The sequence below is a fragment of the Vipera ursinii genome, assembly GCF_947247035.1.
Source record: "Vipera ursinii genome assembly, chromosome: Z".
NCBI lineage: Eukaryota > Metazoa > Chordata > Lepidosauria > Squamata > Viperidae > Vipera > Vipera ursinii.
Window position 1 is genome coordinate 104,525,072 of NC_139517.1, and position 25,114 is coordinate 104,550,185.

General features: G+C 37.1%; 1 protein-coding gene across 3 annotated transcripts in view; it reads right to left on the bottom strand.

Moving 5' to 3' along the window:
* STAM (signal transducing adaptor molecule) overlaps nt 1-20,322 on the bottom strand; it is a 43,464-nt gene extending 23,142 nt beyond the window's left edge. Inside the window, exons 1-7 of one of the 3 annotated variants that reach the window (XM_083376383.1) lie at nt 20,111-20,322; nt 12,758-12,842; nt 6,639-6,714; nt 6,476-6,550; nt 5,628-5,774; nt 4,145-4,235; nt 2,483-2,675 (exon numbers count right to left, since the gene is read on the bottom strand). In XM_083376383.1, coding sequence (XP_083232509.1) covers nt 2,483-2,675; nt 4,145-4,235; nt 5,628-5,774; nt 6,476-6,550; nt 6,639-6,714; nt 12,758-12,842; nt 20,111-20,150 — 707 coding nt within the window. In that variant the 5' untranslated portion in view covers nt 20,151-20,322. Of the gene's footprint in view, nt 1-2,482; nt 2,676-4,144; nt 4,236-5,627; nt 5,775-6,454; nt 6,551-6,638; nt 6,715-7,616; nt 8,129-12,757; nt 12,843-20,110 lie in introns of those variants that run through there. The other 2 variants (XM_083376382.1, XM_083376384.1) reach the window with 2 other exon arrangements.
* Nucleotides 20,323-25,114: the final 4,792 nt, after the last annotated feature.

Here is a 25,114-nt window from a genome sequence, read left to right on the forward strand (position 1 = left end):
TATATTGGTCCAGTAACGCCTAACCTTTGGACAAGTCCACCATTGATGGTAGAAAGTGCCCCTGGCAGAATCACATTTCCAACATTTGTCATTTGCATTGGGAAACATTTTTGAAATTCGTGCGGGAGCTAAGTAACATCTATACAACATTTTGTACATATTTTCTTTAAATGCCGTTGCTAACGTTAATTTTATATTTTTCTTCCAAATTTGTTCCCACTCTTCTAATTCTATAGTGCGACCAATATTTCTCCCCCAGGCAATCATTACGTCATTTATTGTTCCCCCTTCCATCCCATGGAACAAAAGTAGATTATAGGTCTTAGATAAAAATTTAGCATCACTTCCCCATAAAATCCTGTCTAATTCTTGTGGGATTATATTGATTCCAAATTCCTGCTTATCCCTATTAAACCTATTAAACCTTGAGCTCATTTGAGAATACGACCACCAATCCAACTCTATACCCCCAGAATGTAACTCCTCCCTGGATTTAAGATTGCCTCTCAGATCTATGAGATTTTATACCTATAGTTTCTGTCTGGATTGTGTAACGTTGAATAAATTACAGCTTCCAAAGGAGTAAACCAGCCAGGTATTTTTGTATAGATCCACCCTCTCACCATACGCCAAGAGTTTATCAATACATCTCTAATATAATGATTAGAGAAAACTTTATATTGACTATCCTTCCTTGGCCAGAGATAGGCATGCCATCCCTGCGTTAAGTTATATCCTTCAATAGTTAACACCCTCCTTCTAGATAACACAACCCAGTCCCTAATCCAAGCCAAGGCAGAGGCATGATAATACAGCTCCCAATGTGGGAGCCCCAGTCCTCCCCTTGTTTTGTGCTCCTGCAGCGTTCTTCTTTTAATACGCGGCTTTCGATTATTCCATATGAATCTACCAACTATCTGTTCTAGTTTTTAAAAAAAATTCTTATCTAGTTTTGCAGGAGCAGTTTGGAATAGGTATAACCACTTTGGCAAAATATGGGTCTTAATCACTGCAATTCGTCCTAGGATTGAGAGTTGAATGTTTTTCCAGCTGTCTAAATTCTTCTCCATCTCAGTCAATTTTTGATAATTTAGAGGTTTAGTAGGCTAGTGTGGATGGGGATTAGCTGGTTAGAGTGTGGCCGGGGTTTAGTTCGCTAGAATGTGCATGAGGCTTAGTTGACTAGAAGGTGGCCGGGGTTTAGAGGCTTAGTAGGTTAGAATGTGGCTGGGGCTTAGCAGGCTTAGTAGGATAGAGTGTTGTTGGGGCTTAGTTGGCTAGAGTGTGGTTGGGGCTTAGAGGTTTAGTAGGCCAGAGTGTGGCTGGGGCTTAGTTGGCTAGTGTGTGGCTGGGGATTAGAGGTTTAGTAGGCTAGAATATGCTTGGGTTTAAAGGCTTAATAGGGTAGAATATGGCTGGGGCTTAGAGGTTTATAAGGCTAGTGTGGTTGGGGCTTAGTAGGTAAATCAATTTATAACTTTTTTGAAATATATTTTTCTGAATTTTTTAATTGTTATTCCATCTTTCAATGTTAAAATAAACCTACCATTACAATTATAGACTGATCCTTTCTTTGTCAGTGGGCAAATGAACAAAATCAGCAGGGGATCAAATATTTTTTTCCCTTCACTGTACCTGATTTAAATGTAAACTGAAGACTGTTTGCATTATCAACAAATGCCTAAGTCCTATGCGTGAACCAGAGTTTATGGCATAACATCTTACAAAACCATACTTTCTGATGCTCTAAAGCAGGGGTCCCCAATCCCCGGTCCATGGACCAATACTGGGCCACGGCATGCCAGCAACTGGGCCGCACAAACAAAGCCCCATGTGTGAGATGCAGGCAGCACACAAAATCACGTCCCCTCCGATCCATGAAAAAACTCTGCTCCACAGAACTGGTCCCAGGTGCCCAAAAGGTCGGGGACATCTGCTCTAAAGGACCAGCTCCATTCAGACATTTGTATGGAGATCTCAAAGTGGAATAAAAAAGAGATCACAAATGCAGTTCTGCCCCACCACTACTCTTCAACCTCAATATATTCAAGTAGCAGATCTAAAGAGGAAATTATACTTGTGTTCACTTAAATGCAAGGACCACCATCAACCTTTTGAAATCTAGATTAAAGAAGTAACTGTATTCATATGTAGTGCTAATAGTTTTCTACATAAAATGGCCTTCTTTTCTGAAAGTGGTATGCTTGGATTCAGCCCACTATATTTAAGGGCTTTTCAATGTCCTTTCATTAAAAAAAGCACAAAGACTGAAAAAAGCAAACAAGTAACATTAGGCTACTAAAGTTATGCCTAACAGTTAAGCATATTCTGATTCAAGTGAATCAAAAGAATATGATGATCCAAAGATAATTAAAACGTAGGCCACATTCTACTGAGCTGCACAGCATTATGATAACTGAAAGTAATAAGTACATATCAAGATATTTAACAATTCTATATGTCCAAGAGATACTCCTTTTACCTGTCATCAAGAACAGTGATAAGTTCTCCAGCTTTAAATGTTAATTCATTATCTTCAGCAGCTTCGAAATCATAAATTGCTCTAACATTTCGCCCCTCGTGTTTGTGATTTGTTGAGAGTGTTGTAGTGTTTGGATAAACAGTGGAAAGTGGTGTTTGCTGTTGTCTTTGTTCTTTCAGTGATAATTCAATAGCTGTGAAGTAATAAAGAAAGAAAATAAATTTTCATTAAATTTATGCCATTTAAGTTGTATGATTATATGCATATCATCAAAAGTAAACTAAAAAATGACAATTCATTTAAATTAGCACAGCATAACTTATACTGAAGATAATACAATTATGCCTACTAAGAGAGAAAGTTCATGAATTGATTCTCATGTTTGCATTGTAATATTCTTGAATAACATACTTTTAAAAAAACTACTCAAACTTAACAAGCAATTATTGGGGGGCAGAATAAAAGAAAGAGGAAAAATACTTCATAAAGTATAAATATGAGAAGACCTATCAAATACCAATTTAAAAGATATATTAAATATATATGTAAGACATGTTTGTTTAAACTAAAAAATACTTTTTTCCTGTGTCATTTCTAAGCAGTGGAATTCCCCTTAGGAGTAGTGGCTGATCCATTCTGTCATCAAAAACAGTTTTAAAATATATATTTCCCATTTAATCTAACATATTAATTAACAGAGTAATAAATTAATAATGGTCATCAGATTTTATTGGCTTTTAATCTTTTTTTTGTATAGTGTTAATTCTGTTTTTAATTTATGTTGCATGGTATTATTAGCCAGCTTGAATATCTTTCTCCTCTGATGGAAAAGTAGGATTTAATCCAAGTATTATTATATTTTCTGGTCAGCTTAATCTTCAATATCAGATATGCAAAGTAATAACAGTAATACTAGTAAAATTATCATGTACCAACAATTAAATGCAGTGCAAAAATTAGGATTTTGTCCCTAGCGTTCATGACTTCTCACATTTGAATTACTTTCTGGTGCTCTTATTTGGATTGCAGTTTAATATTTTGAAAGAAATCTTTTTGTAACAATTTTTCTTCTTCTTTGCAGGTTATTTGAAATATTAATGGAATTTGGTCAGAATATATTCTGCAGAGCCTTGAAAGTAAAATAAGATTAAGATAACACAGGTATTGTCTTAGTCTTACGTTACTTTCAAGGCTCTGTAGAATCCCTTCTGAACAATGTTCACTAACGTTTAAAATAATATGTAAACATTATAGAATCTTTTAATATTTTCTTTTGATTTCCTATTTACAAAGCTGGTTTTATAATCATTCTTTTTTTTAAGCCAAATACTCTGGTCTCTACTTCCTTGAAAAATGGTTGTTTCTTTCATAATTAATTGGTCCTCAGCAATAATTAGGCTTTAGTTCAAGTACATCTGTTCACATACCAGTTATAAAGTTGTTTTGGCATCATTGTTTAGGCCAGCTTTTTTTTCTACTTTTTCATTTCACAACAAAAAGCTATTGGATATGTTACATGTTCAAAAACTACATTTTCATACAAAGAATATAAATACATCATCTAATAAAGCATATTAACTATACAATGATCGGTTTTTATTAAATTTTTAAAATACCACCTGTAAATGTTGAATGTTTATATTGTTTTTAAGTCAAACCAACCTTTAGCTAAATCCTCTTCTTCTTTCTTATTTGCTACTATTCCAGGATCTTTGGCTACTAGAGCTGGGCTTGCTTTTGCTTGTTCTGCAGCCTGATTAAAACATAGAGAAACAACACTTACATTTTTTAAAAAAAATCACTGCAGTATATTCAATATATTAAAAATCCCATTGTTTTCTTTTAACATATTTCCAACTGGCTTTGAAAAGTCAAGTAGAGCAATGGTCTATGCAGGGAGCATACTGTTCTAAAAAGCACAATTCTCCAAACACCTACTCAGGAAAAAAAAAACTACTTAAGCTTCAGCCTAAGTTCATGGAATGTAAGCATGACAGGAATTGACAGTCCTTGGTGTATCTGTTTGAGATTTGATAAAAACACCTAAAATATAAGAACATAATCTATGTTATCTAGGTAATAGTAACTTATTCATTAATTTAAAAAAGCAATCTTTTTGCACTTAAGTGCCTTTGTCATTATAAAAAATAGCACCTATGGATATGAATGTGATACTTCATTATGTTTGCTTCACTGATTTCTTTGCTGTGGAACAAAGTAGTCTGTAGTTGTTACAACAGGTCAGGCATGCCATTTTTCAAGGTTAGAGGAGGGTTCATGAGTGCTAGGCTTCACTAGACATGCTTCTTCACCACTCAGGCTACATAATTCTGACAGCTTCTGGGAAAGGATGAGTTTTAAAATCAATAGTCCTGAATATAGTAACAACTGCAAGTTTTACTGTTTGCAAAAGCACAATTGGTGGTAATTTTTTTAGAGGATTAGAAGATGTCAAGTTAGGTCTTGTCAATTCCTTCTTCAGTGACTGAGAACCCACGTGAGTAGCAGCAAACATTAGGCAAATTGTATTATGTACTGGCGTATCTGAAAATCAATGTATAAAAAACCAAGTTGGTGGCCTGAGACGGGAAATCAATACAGTGCAAATTGTTTACTTGAGAAATGTGTATGATAAACAAGATAGGATGAAGAATAAATGCTGAACAAATATGGACTGAATACCGAATGAGTGAACAATATGAAAGAAGTATGTTGAAGTTAACCAGTTCTACAGAGATAATTAAATGTCATTCCTTCCATATAAAGTAAGAGTGAATGGTGAAAGAGGAAGACTAAGAAAATTATAGTTAGATTTCGGTATAAAAAAACATCTGGGTGATTTTGGACAGACACTCAGCTCAATCCACTCACAGGGTTGTTATGAGGAAACCAGGAGAAAGAAAAAGTATTAGATATATTCACATCTTTGAGTTATTTATAAAAAAAAATAAAGATGGAATAAAAATAAAAGAACTAAAAATTGATGTAACTAATGAAGGCCAAAAAATAGAAAGATGTAATTTAAAAAACAAAAGATTATGTATGAAGTAGTATGTGGACATGTACTAGAAGTACAGAAGCAATAGAAATGGAGGAAGCAAGAACAGTTTGTGATACAAATATAAGTTATTTATTACCACTATACCTGTGAACCAATAACTGGAAACATGACACCCTGTTCCTTAAGGTTTTTTATCATAGCAGATATTAGACTAAGTTGAGGATCATTCTTGAATTCATCTGTCCATTCCACCATGAGGGCTTTTAACTTTTCACAGACCTTTGGATGACCCTGTGAAAAGCGTAACATATTTACTATAAAATAAGATCATCAGACTCAGCCTTAAATATTTGATATCATAGGACAAATGGATAAATGGACTAATTTCTAATAGCATTCAGAGGGTACCAAACCATTTTTCAAAAATGTTTTTGAATATATGCTTTTAACTTCATGCAAATATATAAACTGTTGGCTATTCTTAAAAATAGCCAGTTTTTTTCAGGCTTCCATAGGGGACTCAGTTCTTTTAGGAATTTCATAAACTTTAATGACTGATTTTTATTATTACAAAATTCCGTTTAAATACTGTATTCAATTAACAAGAGTACAGACAATATGAACATCATTTCCTTGGAAATTTATTCAGATCAATATACACTAAGATTTCTGATAGCTAGAATAAAAACATTGGTGGGCTTTTTTCTGTCTTCCCTTCCCAACCTTGATTTCTATTTGATAATTTAACAAAAGCATATAAGCATATTAAGGACCAATTTATTTTATGAATTACTGCTCACTTCAACTTAAAAATCCTTGATTATATTTTTTGCTAAAGAACAGCATTCCTATTATAATCATATAATTATTTATCCATATATATATTATTCATGGTGAAGTGTATCTGTCTCTCATAGTATCTATCTCTCTTCTAAACTGATAGCTGTATAACCAACTTTAAACTATATTACCTTATTTAGTACATTGCTTACTTCGCTTGCAAAATCTCTTGAACATACTTCCAAATGAAATATTTTACCACAATTTGAGACACATGCTCCAAGAAGCTAAAGATAAGAGGGAAAAATTGAGATTAGGTATTTAACTATTTAAATTTATTTTAAAATTTTCTTAAAAAAATAAAAAGCCACGTACGGTCAATGCCTGCATAGCAACATGAGGATCCTTGTGGTTCACCCTCTTCATAATAGAACGAAGACAGTCCTTAGGCCTAAACAAATAAAATCAGTAGGTTTTAAAATATATTGACCAAAGCTGCTACAGCCTGAAGGAGACAATTCCTAAGATACCCTGAAGCAAAGGCACTAAGGACTTTATAGGTTAAAAATAGCCCTCCGAATTGGATTCAAGAGGTAATTGGCAGCCAATGCAACAAACATGGGAAAAAGATGTTATGCTTGCATAGTTGTTCTTATCCATTAGCATCCCTGCAGAATACTGCATCAACTTATTTTCAAACTAGCCATGTGTACAATCACCTAAATGGATGATGATAAATTCATAATTTGTTGCCAAAAACATCCCAGCCTAGGTAAAGAACCAGTTGGCTCAACCAGCCTCAGCTTATCAAATGACATCCTGGCCATGGTTCCCACCTGACATTCCAGCAGGAGACATAGGTCCTGGGTGGACCTTCCCCTCAGGAGAACAGTGATTCCATCCAAAGCCAACAGACTTGAAGCCAGGGTGTTTCAGGACAAACATCAATTACCTCTAGCTGGGAGTTTGTTCTATCCATCCAGATCTCACAACTTCCACACGGTCAAATTTGCAAGATAATACAGACAAAAAGCACACCCAGAAGTACAACTTTATTGTAAGGTTACATTAACAGAATCTTCCCAACTCTGAAAGTACATCACTCCTTCCCGAACATTACAAGAAACTAGGGAAAGTCCCTTGTGGAATATTTCTCACACCCACATTCTTTCTGCCGATTCAGCCACCACTTGTCATACCACTGTCAAGTTTATGGCCCCTTCTCCTGCCTCCCAAGATCATTCTTATATGCCATTACATATACATTGGATTAGGATTTCAATAGCATCTGCAGGGTGATCTAAAGTAGCAGGTGTTCAGCTGAATATCATCAGTGCATAGATAAGACCTCACCCTAAAACAGCATATGACCTCCTCCAAATGTCTTATGCATGCTGATTTGTAGTGTGGAGAAACAGAGTCCTGTTGCAACAGACAGGGCACCCAGTAACAGAACTGCTTCTTCTCTACTGCTGCTGATTGGAATTGCCATTATTAATATAGAAATGAACCACTGAAAAAGAAAGCTCCTCCAACTCCCAACCCCCACAGGTGGTCCAATATATTAGCATTGCTGTTGATATCAAAAGCTGCTGAGAGATGTATGGATGAATACGGTTATGTTCCCACTATCTAGATACCAACACAGTCCATCTACCAGAAAACAATATTGTTTTGGTTCCACACCCAAGTCTGAATCCAGATTTGAAGGAATCCAGATAATCTGTTTCACCTAAAATTCAAAGAAATCTCAAGCAACATCTCAAAATTCTATCTAAGAGGTATTTAATTTGAATGAATATGAGAAAAATTTGTTAGGAAAACCCTAACAAATATTTCATGATGAACAGTGCAAGAGCCTTGGGAAAAAACCAAGGCAACTGCCTCCCATACTATAGGGTAAGACTGGATATGCCCTGTCAGCAATCGGAGAAAGATAGCAAGAGTCAGTGGATGAACTTGATTCAATTTCACTGTATCATTTTTGAGTTTAGGCCTGATAGATTATGTTAACATGTAGAATCACTTTGATGTAGATGATGAAACCTAGAGTTTTTGAGTTCTAGTCCTCCTTTAAGGATGAAAGCTGGCTGATTTTGGACCAGTGGCTCCCTCTCAGACTAACCCCCTCACAAGGCTGTTGTTGTGAAGACAGAAGACAGAAATATTAGCTATGTTCATATATAAACACACACATTAATAATATCATTAATAATAATGGTATAAAAATACAGTATTTTTCGTCAAATATCAATAAGCAGCTGAAGGGAACATTAGTTTAATTATACTTTATATGGGATATCTTTATTTGGTGGTCTCTATGTTTTGTAAATTGCTGCATCATTTTGGCACTACTAATTATAAAGCACAAGCCAAATAATATGATTATTTCACACTGCATGGAACTGCAATCTTGTCAAATTCCAGGCAGTAGTCTCCATTATACTTTTGGTAAAATGATTATGTTCTTATTTTATATGAAAAATGAAGAAAGGCATGTAATAAACTGAATATTTATCATTACAACCATATATTTTAAGACGCATTAGAGAATAAGGCACGTAATACAATATATTAATTCAAATTTATTTTGCTGTTTAATGACAATCATTTCATTCTGCTTTTTTACTAGTTAACTGAAACTTATGTATTTAATTAAACAAATAATTCAACTGCACTCCATAATTTAAGTCTTATTTGAAAAGCTGAATTTTAATTTTGCTTAGTTTAGGGACTCATAGGTTTGAATGTACCTAAAGATCAATTCTCATAGCAACATTGAATAACACTGACATAACACAAAAGAACCTTTAAACAGCACTAATATACAGCATTAATAATATAAATAATATAAATTAAAGAAAGTAGGGAAAAGCTCTAGGCCAGTCAGGTATGAATTAAATCATATACCTGTTGAATATACAGTAGAGGTGACAAATAGATTTAAGGAATTAGATCTGATAGACAGAGTGCCTGAAGAACTATGGACAGAGGTTCGCAACATTGTACAACAGGTAGCAACCAAAACCATCCCAAAGAAAAAGAAATGCAAGAAAGCAAAATGGCTGTCTGAGGAAGCTTTGCAAATAGCTGAGGAAAGGAGGGAAGCAAAAAGCAAGGGAGAAAAAGAAAGATATGCCCAATTAAATGCAGAATTCCAAAGAATAGCTAGAAGAGATAAGAATGCCTTCTTAAATGAACAATGCAAAGAAATAGAAGAAAACAATAGAATAGGGAGGACCAGAGATCTTTTCAAGAAAATTGGAGAGATGAAAGGAACATTTCATGCAAAAATGGGCATGATAAAGGACCAAAATGGCAGGGACCTAACAGAGGCAGAAGAGATTAAGAAGAGGTGGCAAAATTACACAGAAGAACTATACAAGAATGAGCTTAACGTCCCTGATAATCACAATGAGGTGGTCACTGACATCGAGCCAGACATCCTAGAATGTGAAGTGAAGTGGGCCTTAGAAAAGCTGAGCAACAACAAAGCTAGTGGAGGTGACAGTATTCCAACTGAGCTATTCAAAATCTTAAAAGACGATGCAGTAAAAGTGCTACACTCAATTTGCCAGCAAATTTGGAAAAATCAACAGTGGCCACAGGATTGGAAAAGATCAGTTTACATTCCAATTCCAAAGAAAGGCCAAAGGCCAAAGAATGTTCAAACTATTGCACCATTGCTCTCATTTCTCATGCTAGTAAAGTTATGCTTAAAATTCTACAAGCTAGACTCCAGCAGTATGTGGATCGAGAACTACCAGAAGTACAGGCAGGATTTCGAAGAGGCAGAGGAACTAGAGATCAAATTGCTAACATACGCTGGATCATGGAAAAAGCTAGAGAGTTCCAGAAAAACATCTACTTCTGCTTCATTGACTATGCTAAAGCCTTTGATTGTGTGGATCATAACAAACTCTGGCAAGTCCTTAAAGAGATGGGCATACCAGACCATCTTATTTGTCTCTTGAGAAATCTATATGCAGGCCAAGAAGCAACAGTGAGAACTGGACACGGAACCACTGATTGGTTCAAAATTGGGAAAGGAGTCTGACAAGGCTGTATACTGTCACCCTGCCTATTTAACTTATATGCAGAGCACATCATGAGAAAGGCAGGGCTAGATGAATCAAAAGTTGGAATTAAGATTGCCGGAAGAAACATCAACAACCTAAGATATGCAGATGATACCACTCTAAAGGCAGAAAGTGAAGAAGAACTAAAGAGCCTCTTGTTGTGGGTGAAGAAGGAGAGTGCAAAATTTGGGTTGAAACTAAACATTAAGAAAACCAAGATCATGGCATCTGGCCCTCTCAATTCCTGGCAAATAGATGGGGAAGAAATGGAGGTAGTGACAGATTTTATTTTCCTGGGCTCCAAGATCACTGCAGATGGGGACTGTAGCCAAGAAATTAAAAGACGCTTGCTCCTTGGGAGGAAAGCCATGGCAAATCTAGACAGCACACTAAAAAGCAGAGACATCACCCTGTCAACAAAAGTGCGTATAGTCAAGGCTATGGTCTTCCCAGTTGCAATGTATGGCAGTGAAAGCTGGACCATAAGAAAGGCTGAGCGCCAAAGAATTGAGGCCTTTGAACTGTGGTGCTGGAGAAGACTCCTGCAAGTTCCTTGGACTGCAAGGCGATCAAACCGGTCAGTCCTAGAGGAGATCAACCCTGACTGCTCTTTAGAAGGCCAGATCCTGAAGCTAAAACTCAAATACTTTGGCCACCTAATGAGAAGGAAGGACTCACTGGAGAAGAGCCTAATGCTGGGAAAGATTGAGGGCAATAGAAGAAGGGGACGACAGAGAATGAGGTGGCTGGATGGAGTCACTAAAGCAGTAGGCGTGAGCCTAGATGGACTCCAGAAGATGGTAGAGGACAGGAAGGCCTGGAGGAACATTGTCCATAGGGTCGCGATGGGTCAGACACGACTTCGCAACTAAGAACAACAACAATATACAGCATATCAACGAAGGCCTCAGTATTGCAGCCTTGTGGTAATATCTACAATAATGTTACAGAAAAGCATTGTAAATAAACGATCAAGCAGTAATAAAAGATAAATGTAGCAAAATATATATCCTAAATTATATGACAAACCTTGGTTTCAAAGTTTTGGTTTATTTAAATAGTACAAGACTTAGAAAGTTATATTTATATAAATGATTTGCTTCCAGAAAGTTCAATTTTTTACCCAGAACTATTTGTTCATAATTGTGAAGTGCTTTTAATATTCTTTTAACACTTTAACCTATTTTAAAATCAAAACACATTAAAAGCTATTGTACGTATTACTGTTCTGAATTTATCATTTTAAAAATAACACTATCTGTGCCTATCATATTAGAACAAATACTATATGTACATTTCAATAATCTTAAAGTTTATATCAAGTCATGGAAATGAAGAAATAATTTAAGACTAAATTAAAATAATGTTAACAAATAATATTATTATACAGAATGATAGCCTGCAGTGGAAAAATAAAATTCAAGTAGTAATTTAAGATCTGAGTCTTTACCCTGCTCAATGAAACTTTTAAATTTCTAAGCGTTATATATGATACTCCATACTACATAGTACTTCTTAAAGTTTCCTTATTCATAAAATTTGTTTCAAATAATGTAACTTCTTCCAAACAAATTCAAGAACAAAGAAATTAACAGGGTGTTATATTTGTGACACCAACTAAAACATACAAATTCATTACGGCAAACTAAATGGATAAAGTTGGTTTGTATTTGTCTTCATAGTCTTTTTTCATGAAATCAATTGAAATAAAAGACTATAAGGGAAATATGGTGCTACTGCATAAATAATGATTACAATAAAAGTTTTTAAATCTACATTATACAGGACAATGAAGTAAAAGAAAAAAATTACAACAAATTATATATATACCAAACAATTCTGTTAAAATAAACTGTTTTTTTTAAATCTAATTTCCAAAATATTATTAAGAGTATTGGGTATTTTTATAAAAACAAAAAAAATGATTTTATTTTATTTAATACAATTTTATACATCAGGTAAAAATATTTTAGCAGCCCACCAGAAAAAAAAATAGCAAACTGCTCAGTCACTTCAATGCTTTGATTATGATGATTAGTTGCCAATTCTTAGAATTCAACTCTCAGAGTGCTTTGGAAATGCTTATTTTGAAAATAAGAAGTACTAATTCACTGCATTATTTACAAGATCAACTGCAATTAGAAGAGTACTTGAATATTGTAACAACTGAAAGCTACAATTATGGGCTGCCTAATCCAAGATTAATGAAATATTCTATATCAGCTGCACACAATTCTACTAAATGCATTCCTAAATTTCATATCCTTCTGCAAAAAAAGCTAAAACTATAAACAATTTGCAAACCTGAGCATTACCACATGCAATGTTACGTTTGCCCCAAGAGGTGTTTTACACATTTTAGATTTTTAAGCTCTTTATTTCAAATATTGCCAAATTAATTCAAACAATACTTACCCAGTCCGTGATTGTCCAACTTTATCACAGATATCTAAGATGAGTCCCCAGTCTTCAGCAGTATTCATTTCACTAGTTGCTTTCTCTTAACAAAGAGAAGTGAAGTATGAGTAAAAATTTAGTATCAAAATCGTACTGAATTAACTATGATAATTTTAAAGTGATATAAGTCATTCTACTGTTAAAAGATGAATTTTCTTTTAAGCAGGCATAGCATTTTTTTACTATTTTAAGAATGTATATTTGCAATGTGAACATATTTAACAGCAGAATTTCATTACTGAAAACATTAACACATTGCTTCATCAAATCAACACATTTATGCTACCAGCACTGTAGATCTTGCAAGCCAGTAATAATTTGTTTCCCTTGCATGCTCTATATTTGCTTTTAAACAGTTTGGAACTATTCATAATTTCTGACTTCTAAGTCTAACTAGGAACAACACAAAAAGTGGGTCAGTTAAAGTCTTTAGTTCACAGAAATAATGGAAAATATGTGACAATAATTGTGACTGCTCTGTAGTTCTTTGCCATCTGTTGTAATCATGCATAATTATACCGTCTAAATCCAAAGCCTTACAGATCATGCTGAGCTTGCCAATCATCCCCATGATACAACACACCTTCTAAAAAATTTTGTTTGATTTCGATCCTGCATTTCTATTTTGTAAATACTTGTCCAAGTACTGCGACTGCATACTATTTCAATCTAAGTAAAGATGTTTTCTCTCAAAGATTAAAGATCAAAATTCATTTATTTTTTATTCCATATTACACTTAGAACCTCAAAAATGAATCTTATTCAACAGTTACTCTGATAGTAGTGCTACAACTAATAAAATGATATCATTAATATCAGCAATCCATTTATGTCCTACATTAAAATTAAAAATTTAGAACTCACCTGCTCCAGGAAATTGCATGTGCAAAATAAAATTCAAATTATATACTGAAAAAACTTTCACAATAATGGATCAAACGCACTATAGCTAACTAAGGTTTTATTTGCATATAGATTTGAGAGTGTCAATTTTGTGTGGTGATTAAAGGCTTCAGGGTAAAAACCAGGAGACTATGAGTTCCAATCTTATCTTAGGCCCAGACAGCTGGATGACCTTGGGCCAATCACACTCTCTCAGATCTAGGAAGAGGGCAATGGAAAATCACCTCCAAAAATCTTGCCAAGAAAACTGCAGGGATTAGCCCGGGCAGCAAATAGGAATCAACACTTACTCAGAGGTGCACAAAACATAATCAAACTGAATATCTAATATCCTTATTTTAATGGTGCCTCTACAATTAGTATTATTAATTCCCCAACAGATTTCACCATTGCTACTCCATACGCTAATTTGTTTTATTTATTAAATGTATACACAGCCTTAACACTGTCAAGTGACTCTGGACAGCTTAAAGCACTACTGTGCTTCCCCCCCTAAAAAGACCCACACGGAAAATAAGCCCCAGCCTGAATTTTTTGGGTGAGCATAATATAAACTCTAAACCAAAAATAAAACCAGGGGGGTGGACATGGCCAATACAAGAGGCGGTGAGCATAGGGGACCGGCCCCATCCACAGTGCAGCACAAGGAAGTCTGAGGACTGCAGCAGAGGCAGGGAGGAGGCAGACAACCCCGATGCGCCATGCACTTTTCACCCAGAGGGAGACTGGAAGCTTTCTCTGCTTGCAAATGGGGCACTTGGAAACAAGAGTGAATAGCTCTCTTTCCAAGTGGCCCATTTGCAAGCAGATGAAGCTTCCAGTCTCCCTCTGGGTGAAAAGTGTTTGGGCTCCTATGGGGTGCAATTTGCTCCATTTCCAAGTGCCCCATAAGCGCCCAAAACCTTTTCGCTCAGATGAAGAACTGACAAGACTAGAAGCTAAGTCTGGTTGCAAAAGAAAACAGTGTGGCAGGTGGAGGGAAGTGGCAGGTGAGGCTTGAGCCACCTGGTCACAGTGCAAGCCACAGGAGAGTTAGTGGAGGAGGCAGCTATCACCGGGGAGATCTGCAGGGAAAACCGGAGGCGGCCCAGATCAAAGAAAGTCCCTCCAGCAGCAGATGCAGTTGATGCGCAGCAAAGACCTTTCGCCATCACTTCCCCCATGGCTCCAAAACGGCAGAGGGGGATCGGGTAAGGAGACCGAGCCTCACCCACACATCCTCCACACGAGGTAAGTAGGTATGGGGCGGTTGGGGCAGCTCCATCCCCCTACCTGCCTTACCTCACCTTGCGGCGGCAGCACAGGTGCCATGTGTGCTCTCCTGCCCCACTGCAGCCACAAGCAACCAGACAATGGGATGGAGTGGGTAGGCAGCTGCAAAGTCAGACATTCCCCCAAAATAAACCCTAAGGGGTCTTTTGGTCCAAAAAAAATATATAAGACTCGGTCTTATTTTTTTTAAAAAATTCCATTTATATCCCGCCCTTCTCCGAAGACTCAGGGCGGCTTACAAGCTTAGCAGTTTTCATGGAAACACGGTATAAAAACAGAAATAGAAATATTAAAATACTAAAATTAAAATTCATAACAATAAGTAGGAACCAGAACACAATCGGATGGGAGTAAGATCTTCCTATAATCTTGAAGAATCTGATTTTTCAAGAATTTGATGAATTGCAATACATACAAACTTCTAATTCCTTTCCAAAATGATTCTTTCTTATAGTCAGCTAACCATACAAAAAAATTTAAAACATCAAAAAAGAAACAAACCGTGTCTTAAAAGATCTTAAATTTGATTGCAGAATATTATATTTTCATGCTACTCCTCTTAATTAAAATATAAATTATTGTAGCTTTACAGACACAAGAAACACAGAACCTTAATTAACCCAAGTGTGGCATTTAATGATGTGAACCCAACTATTCATAATGGTGCCTAAGCATAAGGGAGTATGCAACTTAGTAGAATATGCAGAGAGCCAGTTTGGTGTAGTGGTTAAGGCACCAGGCTAGAAAGCAAGAGAATATGAATCCTGCCTTAGCTATGAAAGTCAACTGGGTGACCTTGGGGAATTCACTCTTTCTCAGCCCAATTCACTTTGCAGGATTGTTGTGAGGAAAATAGGAGGTGGAAGAGGTGTTGGATATGTTCTCCGTCTTGAGTTATTTGTAAAAATAATATAAGCGGGATATAAACAAATAAATATGTAAATCTAGTCACTGTTTTACTTAGTGGCACTAGCCATAATACAAAATCAGTCAAAATTAAAGTAATTAAATAAAATACTTTTATCCATAATGTTTATCTTCCATATGTTACTGCTAGTTATCATCTATTTCATTTTTAGTTTGTTACAATTTTTAGCCAGCATACAAGATATAAAAGCCTTGTAGACTGAATAGCATATAGTCACCATCTTAAAACTGAAGGCTACTGAAAGGCAGAACTATAATGGATTTTTTTTTAAAAAAAGTCTTACATGCTACATTACAATCAAAACTATTTATGTCCTTCATTTTAAAATACTTTAATACTGTGAGAACCCTGTAAAATAATATGGCTGAAATTATAAACAGGGTAGCAGGAAAAATATCTAATTATGGCTGTGGTTTGCTTATTCATGTGTGAATATTTCATCTTACCCAATGAAGAATGTCATATTACTCCCTTATAAAAAGACAAGTTATGAAAGCATACATGTAAAAAACACAATTATTGTAAGTTATACAGGTAGTCCTCTACTTCACAATAGTTCATTTAGTGACCATTCAAAGTTACAACAGGATTGAAAAAATGATCATTTTTCACTTATGAGCATTGCAGTATCCTCATGATCACATGATCAAAATTCAGATGCTTGGCAATTGACTCATATTTGTGACAGCTGCAATATCCCAGGATCATGTGGTCACTTTCTGTGATCTTCTGACATGCGGTCAATGGGGAAGCCAGATTCACTTAACAACTGTGGAAAGAAAAGTCATAAAATGGGGCAAAATTCACTTAATGTTTCACTTAACAAAAGAAATGGGTTCAACTGTGGTTGTAAGTCAAGAAATACCTGTATAGAAATGGCAAAAAATCAAGAAAAAAATATGTACCTTACTTCGGCAGTCCCCAACCTTTCTGGCACTAGGGACCAGTTTCAGAAGAATTTTTTTTCCACAGACGGGGAGGGGGGGGAATGGTTTCATGTGCAAACTAGATCCTGCACATGCACAGATGAAGCTTTGCTTGTTCGCCGGCCTCATGTGGGGCCCGGAGCCTAACAAGTCATGGACCGGTACTGGTCCACGGCCTGGTGATTGGGGCTTTACCTGATTTCCTAAAAGATGGGAAAGTTGATGAAGAAATTTAAAGATGTGGGAATGCTGGTAGAAAGGCAGTATATGGTTTGTTACTAGGAACAATTTATTGAACTAAGTCATATACCTGTGTGCTTCTGCACAGTTTTGTATGAAAATAAACAATGGTTATACCAGAAGAAGCATAAAATTTGTATAAAGTGGAGTGGGTGATCTGAGAAATATGTGTGGTGCATACAATAAAAAAATGGATGCTGAATAAATGTGAATAAATTACAAAACTGAATGACCAATAAAAAAGACCTAAGTGATCTACTCACATTGACAGAATGAATGAGGATTGAATAGCGAATGATATATATGATTCAAGGTGCTGGTAATGACCTTTAAAGCCCTACATGGCATGGGTCCGGAGTACCTTAGGGAGCACCTGCGGCCGGCATCAACTTCCCTCCGCCCAGTGCGCTCCCACACAGAGGGCCTCCTCAGGGTGCCACCGGTCAGAGAGTGCCGACTGGTGACCCCCAGGGGCAGGGCGTTCTCTGTGGGTGCGCCTGATCTGTGGAACCGTTTACCAGTTGAGCTCCGGATGGCTCCCGACCTTCGCTCCTTCTGACGTGATCTAAAGACCTATTTGTTTGAACAAGCCGGCCTGGTCTGATGGGTTTGGGTTTTATCACTGTTTTTATGTAATTTATTTGTTGCATTGGGCATTGGTTTAATCTCTTCTTAATTTTTGTATTTCTGTATTTTAGTATTTATTGCCCTGTTCACCGCCCTGAGTCCTTTAGGAGAAGGGCGGTATACAAATTAAATTAAATTAAATTAAATATAAATGAAAAGTGAAAGGCTTGAGAGGAAGGGGAAAAACAGAAAAAAATCATAGTTGGATGGAATTAATTAGCTTCTCAAAGGAAAGAGCCGAGATGTTTAAGGAACAAAAAGACAGTTTATGAAGCAGTATATAGATGTTATTTTTTGCAAGAATAGAAAGATATCAAGATATATAATAAATGAGTATAATATAATAAAAAGTATAGGTAAAGGTAAAGGTTCCCCCGCACATGCGTGCTAGTCGTTTTCGACTCTAGGGGCCAGTGCTCATCTCCGTTTCAAAGCTGAAGAGCCAGCGCTTGTCAGAGGGCGTCTCCGTGGTCATGTGGCCGGCATGACTAGATGCCAAAGGCGCACAGAACGCTGTTACCTTCCCACCGGAGTGGTCCCTATTTTTCTACTTGTATTTTTACATGCTTTCAAACTGCTAGGTTGGCAGAAGCTGGGACGAGTAACAGGCGCTCACTCTGTTACGCAGCACTCGGGATTCAACCCACCAAACTGCCAACCTTCTGATCGACAGAAATATAAATAAATAGATTTAGCTATATCTCCTTCTCTTTTTCTTATTCTATGCCTTAATTTCAAATCTTGAAAGTCCAATTATTTAAACAACTCATTATAGCAGGAAGGTATAGGGATGTGATTTTAAGAGCTTACATACAAAAGCCTGTTCCTAAATTCTCTGCTAGAAAATCCTGATAGGAAAATAAAATGTAGATAGGAGAGTATGATCTATTAACAAATTGCTTCTCTAGCAGCTTGATAAAACAAGGCAGTGCTTGTAAAACATTTATTGTGTCACTCTGAGAAGTCATCCTTGAATTACTTAGTGTAGACTTTAACACAAATGAAGTACTCTCCATTAATATATTGTTTGTTTACTGCATATTAACTAATGCAGCCTTGTGAGAAACATGTCACAAGTTCCTATGAATCACTGATGACTGTGTATAACTATCTAAGTTATAAACAGAATTAAATTTATTTCATATTTGTTGAATATCCTTCATGCTTTGGCAACAAATTACAGCAGTCTACATTTCCATTTGTCTACATATCATATAACTCTAAGTCTGAAGATTCTTAGCATTAAACTCTGTATGGAAAAGATTCTGATGAACCAATCTCGTTTGGCAATGTTCACCAAGGATATGTTGGCCTAAAATATCAAGTTGCCTTAACTCTGCCTTAACCTCTGGACTTTCCGTTCACATCTTTCTCTTGGAAAAAATAAGAAGTTATTTAATCATTCACTGCAAATAAGCAAATCAATTTTGCAATATAATATAGTTGCACTGTATAAATTTTTTACCCCAAAGGCACTATAAAATATGAAAATGATAAACATCCTTTAGTTATAATATTCAATGTTACTATAGGAGTGCTCCTCATATACTTAAAGTTAAAAGCTACTTCCAATCACAGAGATGAAAGTCTACATAAGACAATAGCTATTTCATTATTATAAGGCTTTCTTCAGATTTGTTTACAACAGAAAAAGCCAGTGAGTCAATAAAACTGAAAACCACTAATATCATATAATACTCAAGCATGATGCTGAAGTAGTATCAGTTTAAAAAGTTCCTGAAAAGAGTTAAAAGCTTCAAGAGAAAAACTAAAGAAATACTATTTAAAAATTGTAAAAAGTACAATAGGTAGTACATTTCCATTTAATGTTTCTAAATATACAACACAGTTCAAAATCCCACGTGGTATATTGCACTAAAATTAATTACTTGCGCTAGTATTTTGGGAGAATAGTTTATTTTGCAAACGTGGCTAATTTTGAATCACCCTCAATTTGCGGGGGAGGGGGAGCCATTATAACAAGCAGAAAAGGAGTAAATTCCTAGGATAACGAAAATAACGTTAAAAACACTAAGCGGGTTCACGCTATAAACGGTTTAAGGTAGAGAATAAAGATAAAAGGGAACTTTTCCCCACTTCCAAGAACCCTGGACCGGGAGGAAGGAAACTGGCTAATGATTATGAAGGGCACCGTGTCCCAGAAAGGATGGTTTTAAACACGGTTCGCCTAATTTGGGGAGCCCAAGTTCGCTTTGCTCCAGTCCCCAGATCAAAATCCAAGGCAGGGCATTCTGCGACGAAGGGAACAGACGCGAGTCCCATTATGGGGAAGGATGAAGCAGAGCCTCACAAAGACCCCGATGACGACATGGCGAGGGCCTAAGTCCAGGAAGAGGACAGCCCCGGACAGGGCCCAAGCTGGCGTGACGACAGGTGGGCCTCCCTCACACTTACCCACATCCTGATCGAAGGGGTTGCTGGTGAAGAGAGGCATTTTTCCGGGGTGGGCGAGCGGCTCAGCAAGGCCAGTACCCCCCGCTCCCCCCGTCCCCGACCTTGTGAGGTAGGACAGAAGACGGACACCGACGGCTCAGCTGAAGGACCAGCGACCCGAAACGGACGAAGCTCCACCCCGCACCAGATCCACGCTCTTCTCCCGGAGCTCCTCTTTCTTTCTCCGCTTGGCGCTCCAGACACCGCCTCCCTGGGAACCGGCCACGCAGTGCATGTCGGGAGAGAGGGATAGGTATCTTCCGTATTGCCAGAAGTCCGGCATTTCAACTGCCAGGGCTGAGGAAAAAAAGTTTTACACTTTTCACCAGCTTCCTCTAAATGTCAACATTTCTTGCGTGAGTGCATAGGGATATACGGGTGAAGTAAAACATTGAATAATCTCAGGCTTGGTCAGGACAAGAACTGTGGGCCTTCCAATGAGGCCCCCTCAGGCACAAAAATCATAGAGATGGAAGGGCCGCGTTTTTGTTTTTAAAGGGTCTGCTGTGGTTGAAGTATGAATACAGTAGTTGGTGGTCATAAGGCGAATTGTTCGAACTTTCATTGTACTAGAGTTTAGTATGTTCATTCATGTTCCAACTCACTATTATTTTTGGTTTCTATTTTTTTCCAACTAGAATCCTAAAACATTTATTGGATAATGAATTATTTTATTTATTTTATTTTTATTTTTATTCCATTTATATCCCGCCCTTCTCCGAAGACTCAGGGCGGCTTACAAGCTTAGCAGTAGCCTTCATTCTATGTATATGCCTGCTTATTAGGGCTTTCACACACCCCCCAAGCGGCATTATTACAAAGTCAGCTTAATTGCCCCCAACAATCTGGGTTTATGGGCTTGGGGGTTTAAAAATTGATTTTTTCATTTCAAGAAACTGAATTTGTACTCTTCCTACTAAAATTAAAAAGTAGTGTTTATTTTCAAATCTTTTTTGTAAATTTATATCTTTATATTTCTTTATTTGAAGGTTCTGAATAATTCTGTGTTTAAATTGTCAGCAGGCTGGCTTTGAAGATCTAAACAAAAATTGCCTGCCTGTATTCAGACAGGATGCCAGAGACATCCTGGTTTCTTGCCCAGATATTGAATAGAACCAGGCAGCTATATACCCATTATGCATCAAAGTATAGAAATCATCTTTTGTTTAAGGGAGTGAAAATTGCCTAAACTTCCAAATAATATTTAATAGGCTGCTTTGCCTGCTTAGAATTGCTGTGGAGCAGTGCTTTTTTTGTTAAAAAAAAAGGTGCCGGAACTCACCCGCCTTGCCTACTCTACAAGATTTACCTTTGTAGTTGGGGAAAAAAAACCCTTCAATTTTTAGTGTATCTACAAGACTAGGATTTTGTTCAAGGTAAGTTAATACTATTAATGTTACCATGCACTCTGTGGCTTTAAATTACAAGAAGGCATTTTATTAATCTTTTGGGACATTTACCACTGGCATACCCATTTAGTTTAATGAGTGGAAATGTCAGCTTTCTGTGTGGAATGAAATTGGCCCAATAAAACAAAATTTGGTGGCTTGTAAAAGACTGAATTATTTTTAAGAAGTTGTCAAACAAGGTGGAAAAATTTACATTTGAAGTGTAATATGGATATTGACTTGAAACAAATTAAAGTTAAAACTTTGTCAAATCATAAGACATTGGCTTTATTCTTATTCTTCCCCTCTGCAGTTTGAATATAAAGTATAAAAGACAAAAAAGAGATTTTCGTAGACATCCCAGCCTTTGAACTACCCAAGGAACAGAAACAGCAAAGTTTCACTGTCAGGCAGGCTTCCACGCCCAGTGGCCTTTCTTTCCTCTCGCTTCGCCTCTTTTTAACCTCACACCCCACCTTCTGTAAGGGAAGGCAAAAGGCTCGCTCACCCTCTCGTGAAAGAGGGCCGCCATGTTTATGTGTCTCCCACCACCAATGGCTTCCACACCACATGGTCCGACCCTTCCAATCAAGCCACACTCTGGCTGTGGTGCTCCAGCGCCTCATGGCTCCTCCTACAGGAGACAGACAGCACCAGAGGGGACCCGACCACCAATGGGGCATTTTCAAAAACAAAAGAGGATAGGAAGGGAAACAATAGGAAGAAGAACGCAACTCTGGAAAATCCACCGAAAAAAGGTGCCGGCACTCCATCCTGGTGCATTCTATGACAAAAAAAGCCCTGCTGTGAAGGATACACTAATCGTGGTTAGCCTAAACACTGTTACAGGTAATGATTCTTACATTCTACCTTTCAAAAGTCCATCCATTGCCTTTCACAGAGGAGTCGCTGGCTTAAGGAGTAGGGGATGGTTCTTTTAGATCCCCGTTTGCCTCTGGGTCTCCCATGGTTTAGGATTTGCAGAGGGATTCCTGCTAGTGCGTAGGAGACCCTTGTGTATTGCAGATGTTCACCTCTCTTTTTTTTTCCTTTTTTCCCTCTTCCCTTCAGTGGTTTGGTTTACCTTCTATTGCTTTGCTGTTGCGCTTTTCAAAGAGACAGTTTGCTTTGGCAAGGTGAGCAATTTTATTTGATTGGATTGTCACTTTACTAATAGTTTATAAAAAAGACTGATACACAGCCAGATAGAAGTAGAAGGGAGATAGATAGATGATAGATAGATAGATAGATAGATAGATAGATAGATAGATAGATAGATAACATGAAATGATATTAAGAATTTTTTGGTAATAAGAAAACCTTTTCTTTTCAGGTGTTCTAGCTAGCATTTTATAATCCACTAAAGTTTGGTTATCTTGTGGAAATCTGTGAGAATCAACTATATTAACGTGAAAACAATCTTTTATCTTTCCCCCCCACCAGCCTTTCAGTAAGTTACATGGGTAACCTACTGAATTCTAAAATCTTCCAGCCATCCACAGGACGTAGGTGTGAATATAATATAATAACAGATTAAAATATTAAAAAGTAAAAAAAAAAACTACATGAAAACCATGTAACAGAATCTATGGAATGAAAAGCAGTCAACATCAAAAAAAATTTTTTTTTATTTATATAGCCACTTATCTCAAATGCTATTTATTCCATATATTTCTCAAATATATATTTTAGATATACAGTGTTAAATTTCTTGGGTGAAGAATGATTAACTTTGCCACCCAGAAACCTGCCATTTAAGACATTTTGGCCCAATAAACATATTTTACAGTATTGTAATTTTGAGGGCATCAGTATCCTAAACCAAATTTTATTGGCGTAGAGATGGCAGCAATTAATTTATGATCTCTCACAACTAATATTTATGACATAAAACTATTTTTTTACTGTGGCTTTTAATTGATTTACAACAGTTCGAGAATAATTATTGTATCCTTTGTCTTGCCTAAGAGTACACAAACACTCAGAGAGGAAAGAAAGGTTCCACAAGAAAAACTAAAGGTACAAGTATAGATTTGGTTAAACTTGGCTCAATAGCAGCAACTATGAGAGGAACCTTGGAGTCCTAGTGGAGAATCACTTAAATATGAGACAGTTGTGTGTGGCAGCAGCCAAAAAAGCCAATACAATCCTAGGCTGCATTAATGGGGGTAGAATCAAGATGATGTATTAGTACCACTTTATAAAGCCTTAGTAAGGCCACACTTGGAATACCACATCCAGTTTTGGTCATCACAATATAAAAAAGATATCGAGACTCTGGAAAGAGTGTAGAGAAGAACAGCAAAGATGATTGGGGTCCTGGAGGCTAAAATATATGAAGAACAGTTGCAGAAATTGGAATCTCTAGTCTAGAGAAAAGGACAGGGGTGACATGATAACAGTCTTCCCATAGCTGCCCCAAAGAAGGAGGGGTCCACCTATTCTCCAAAGCACCGAAAGTAGGACAAGAAGGGCCAACCCTGAGTCACCCACAACTCCACTTAATGACCTAGATGTTCATTTACCGATACATCGGGGAGAATGGAGGGGGGGTCATTAGATTTGACACTCAATGGCCGTCACAACCTGCAACCGTAATAGGCAGACTCTGCCTTCATGTTTTATGATTATTATCATTGAAATGATAAAAATATAAGAGATGGTTTAGTTATTAAATTCCTTTGCCTCTCCATCTCCCCACAAGATGACACTGTGTGGCTTCCATTGTACACAACGTTAATGCAATTATTACTGCCGATTAATACATTTGTGATGTTGTGAGCCTGGCACCTTACCCTTTGCTCTAGATCTGCCTCCGTCTCTCTCTGGATCCTTCTGCATGTGATGAAATTGTCTCCTCCTGCTATTCAAGTCTCTGATCACATGTTATTTGGACGTTCTGCCAGAGACGGATGTGAAGAGCAGGTATAATTTCCCATTTTTCAAGGACCTGGTCTTTCCTACTGGGAGTCTCGCTTACGGGGTAGGGAGGGAACACGCAAGAATCTTGATCTTTGTCTTAAGGAATGGGACAGGCTGAATGGGGAGGCTCCTGCCTTATTCGTATCCCAGTTGGATTCTGACATCCGAGTCTACACAGGGTTTCCCTTAAATGCCATCTAGAAGTGTGACAATATTGTCTCCTTCTGCTCTTCAGTTTTCTGATCACACGGAATTTGTAAAGAGCAGGTATAATTTCCCATTTTTCAAGGCCCTGATCCTTTTTTCTGATGGTCTCGCTTAATGACCTGCATGTTCATTTACTGATACATTGGGGAGAATGGAGGGGGGGGTGTTAGGTCTGCCTCTGTCTCTGTCTGGATCCTTCTGCATGTGACAATATTGTCTCCTTCTGCTATTCAGGTCTCTGATCACATGTCATCTGGACGTTCTGCCAGGGACGGGTGTGAAGAGCAGGTATAATTTCCCATTTTTCAAGGACCTGGTCTTTCTTACTGAGGGTCTTACACACGGGGTAGGGAGGAAACAGGCAAGAATCTTGATCTTGTCATAAGGAATGGGACCTGCTGAATTGGGAGGCTCCTGCCATTTTTGGATTCCGACATCCAAGTCCATA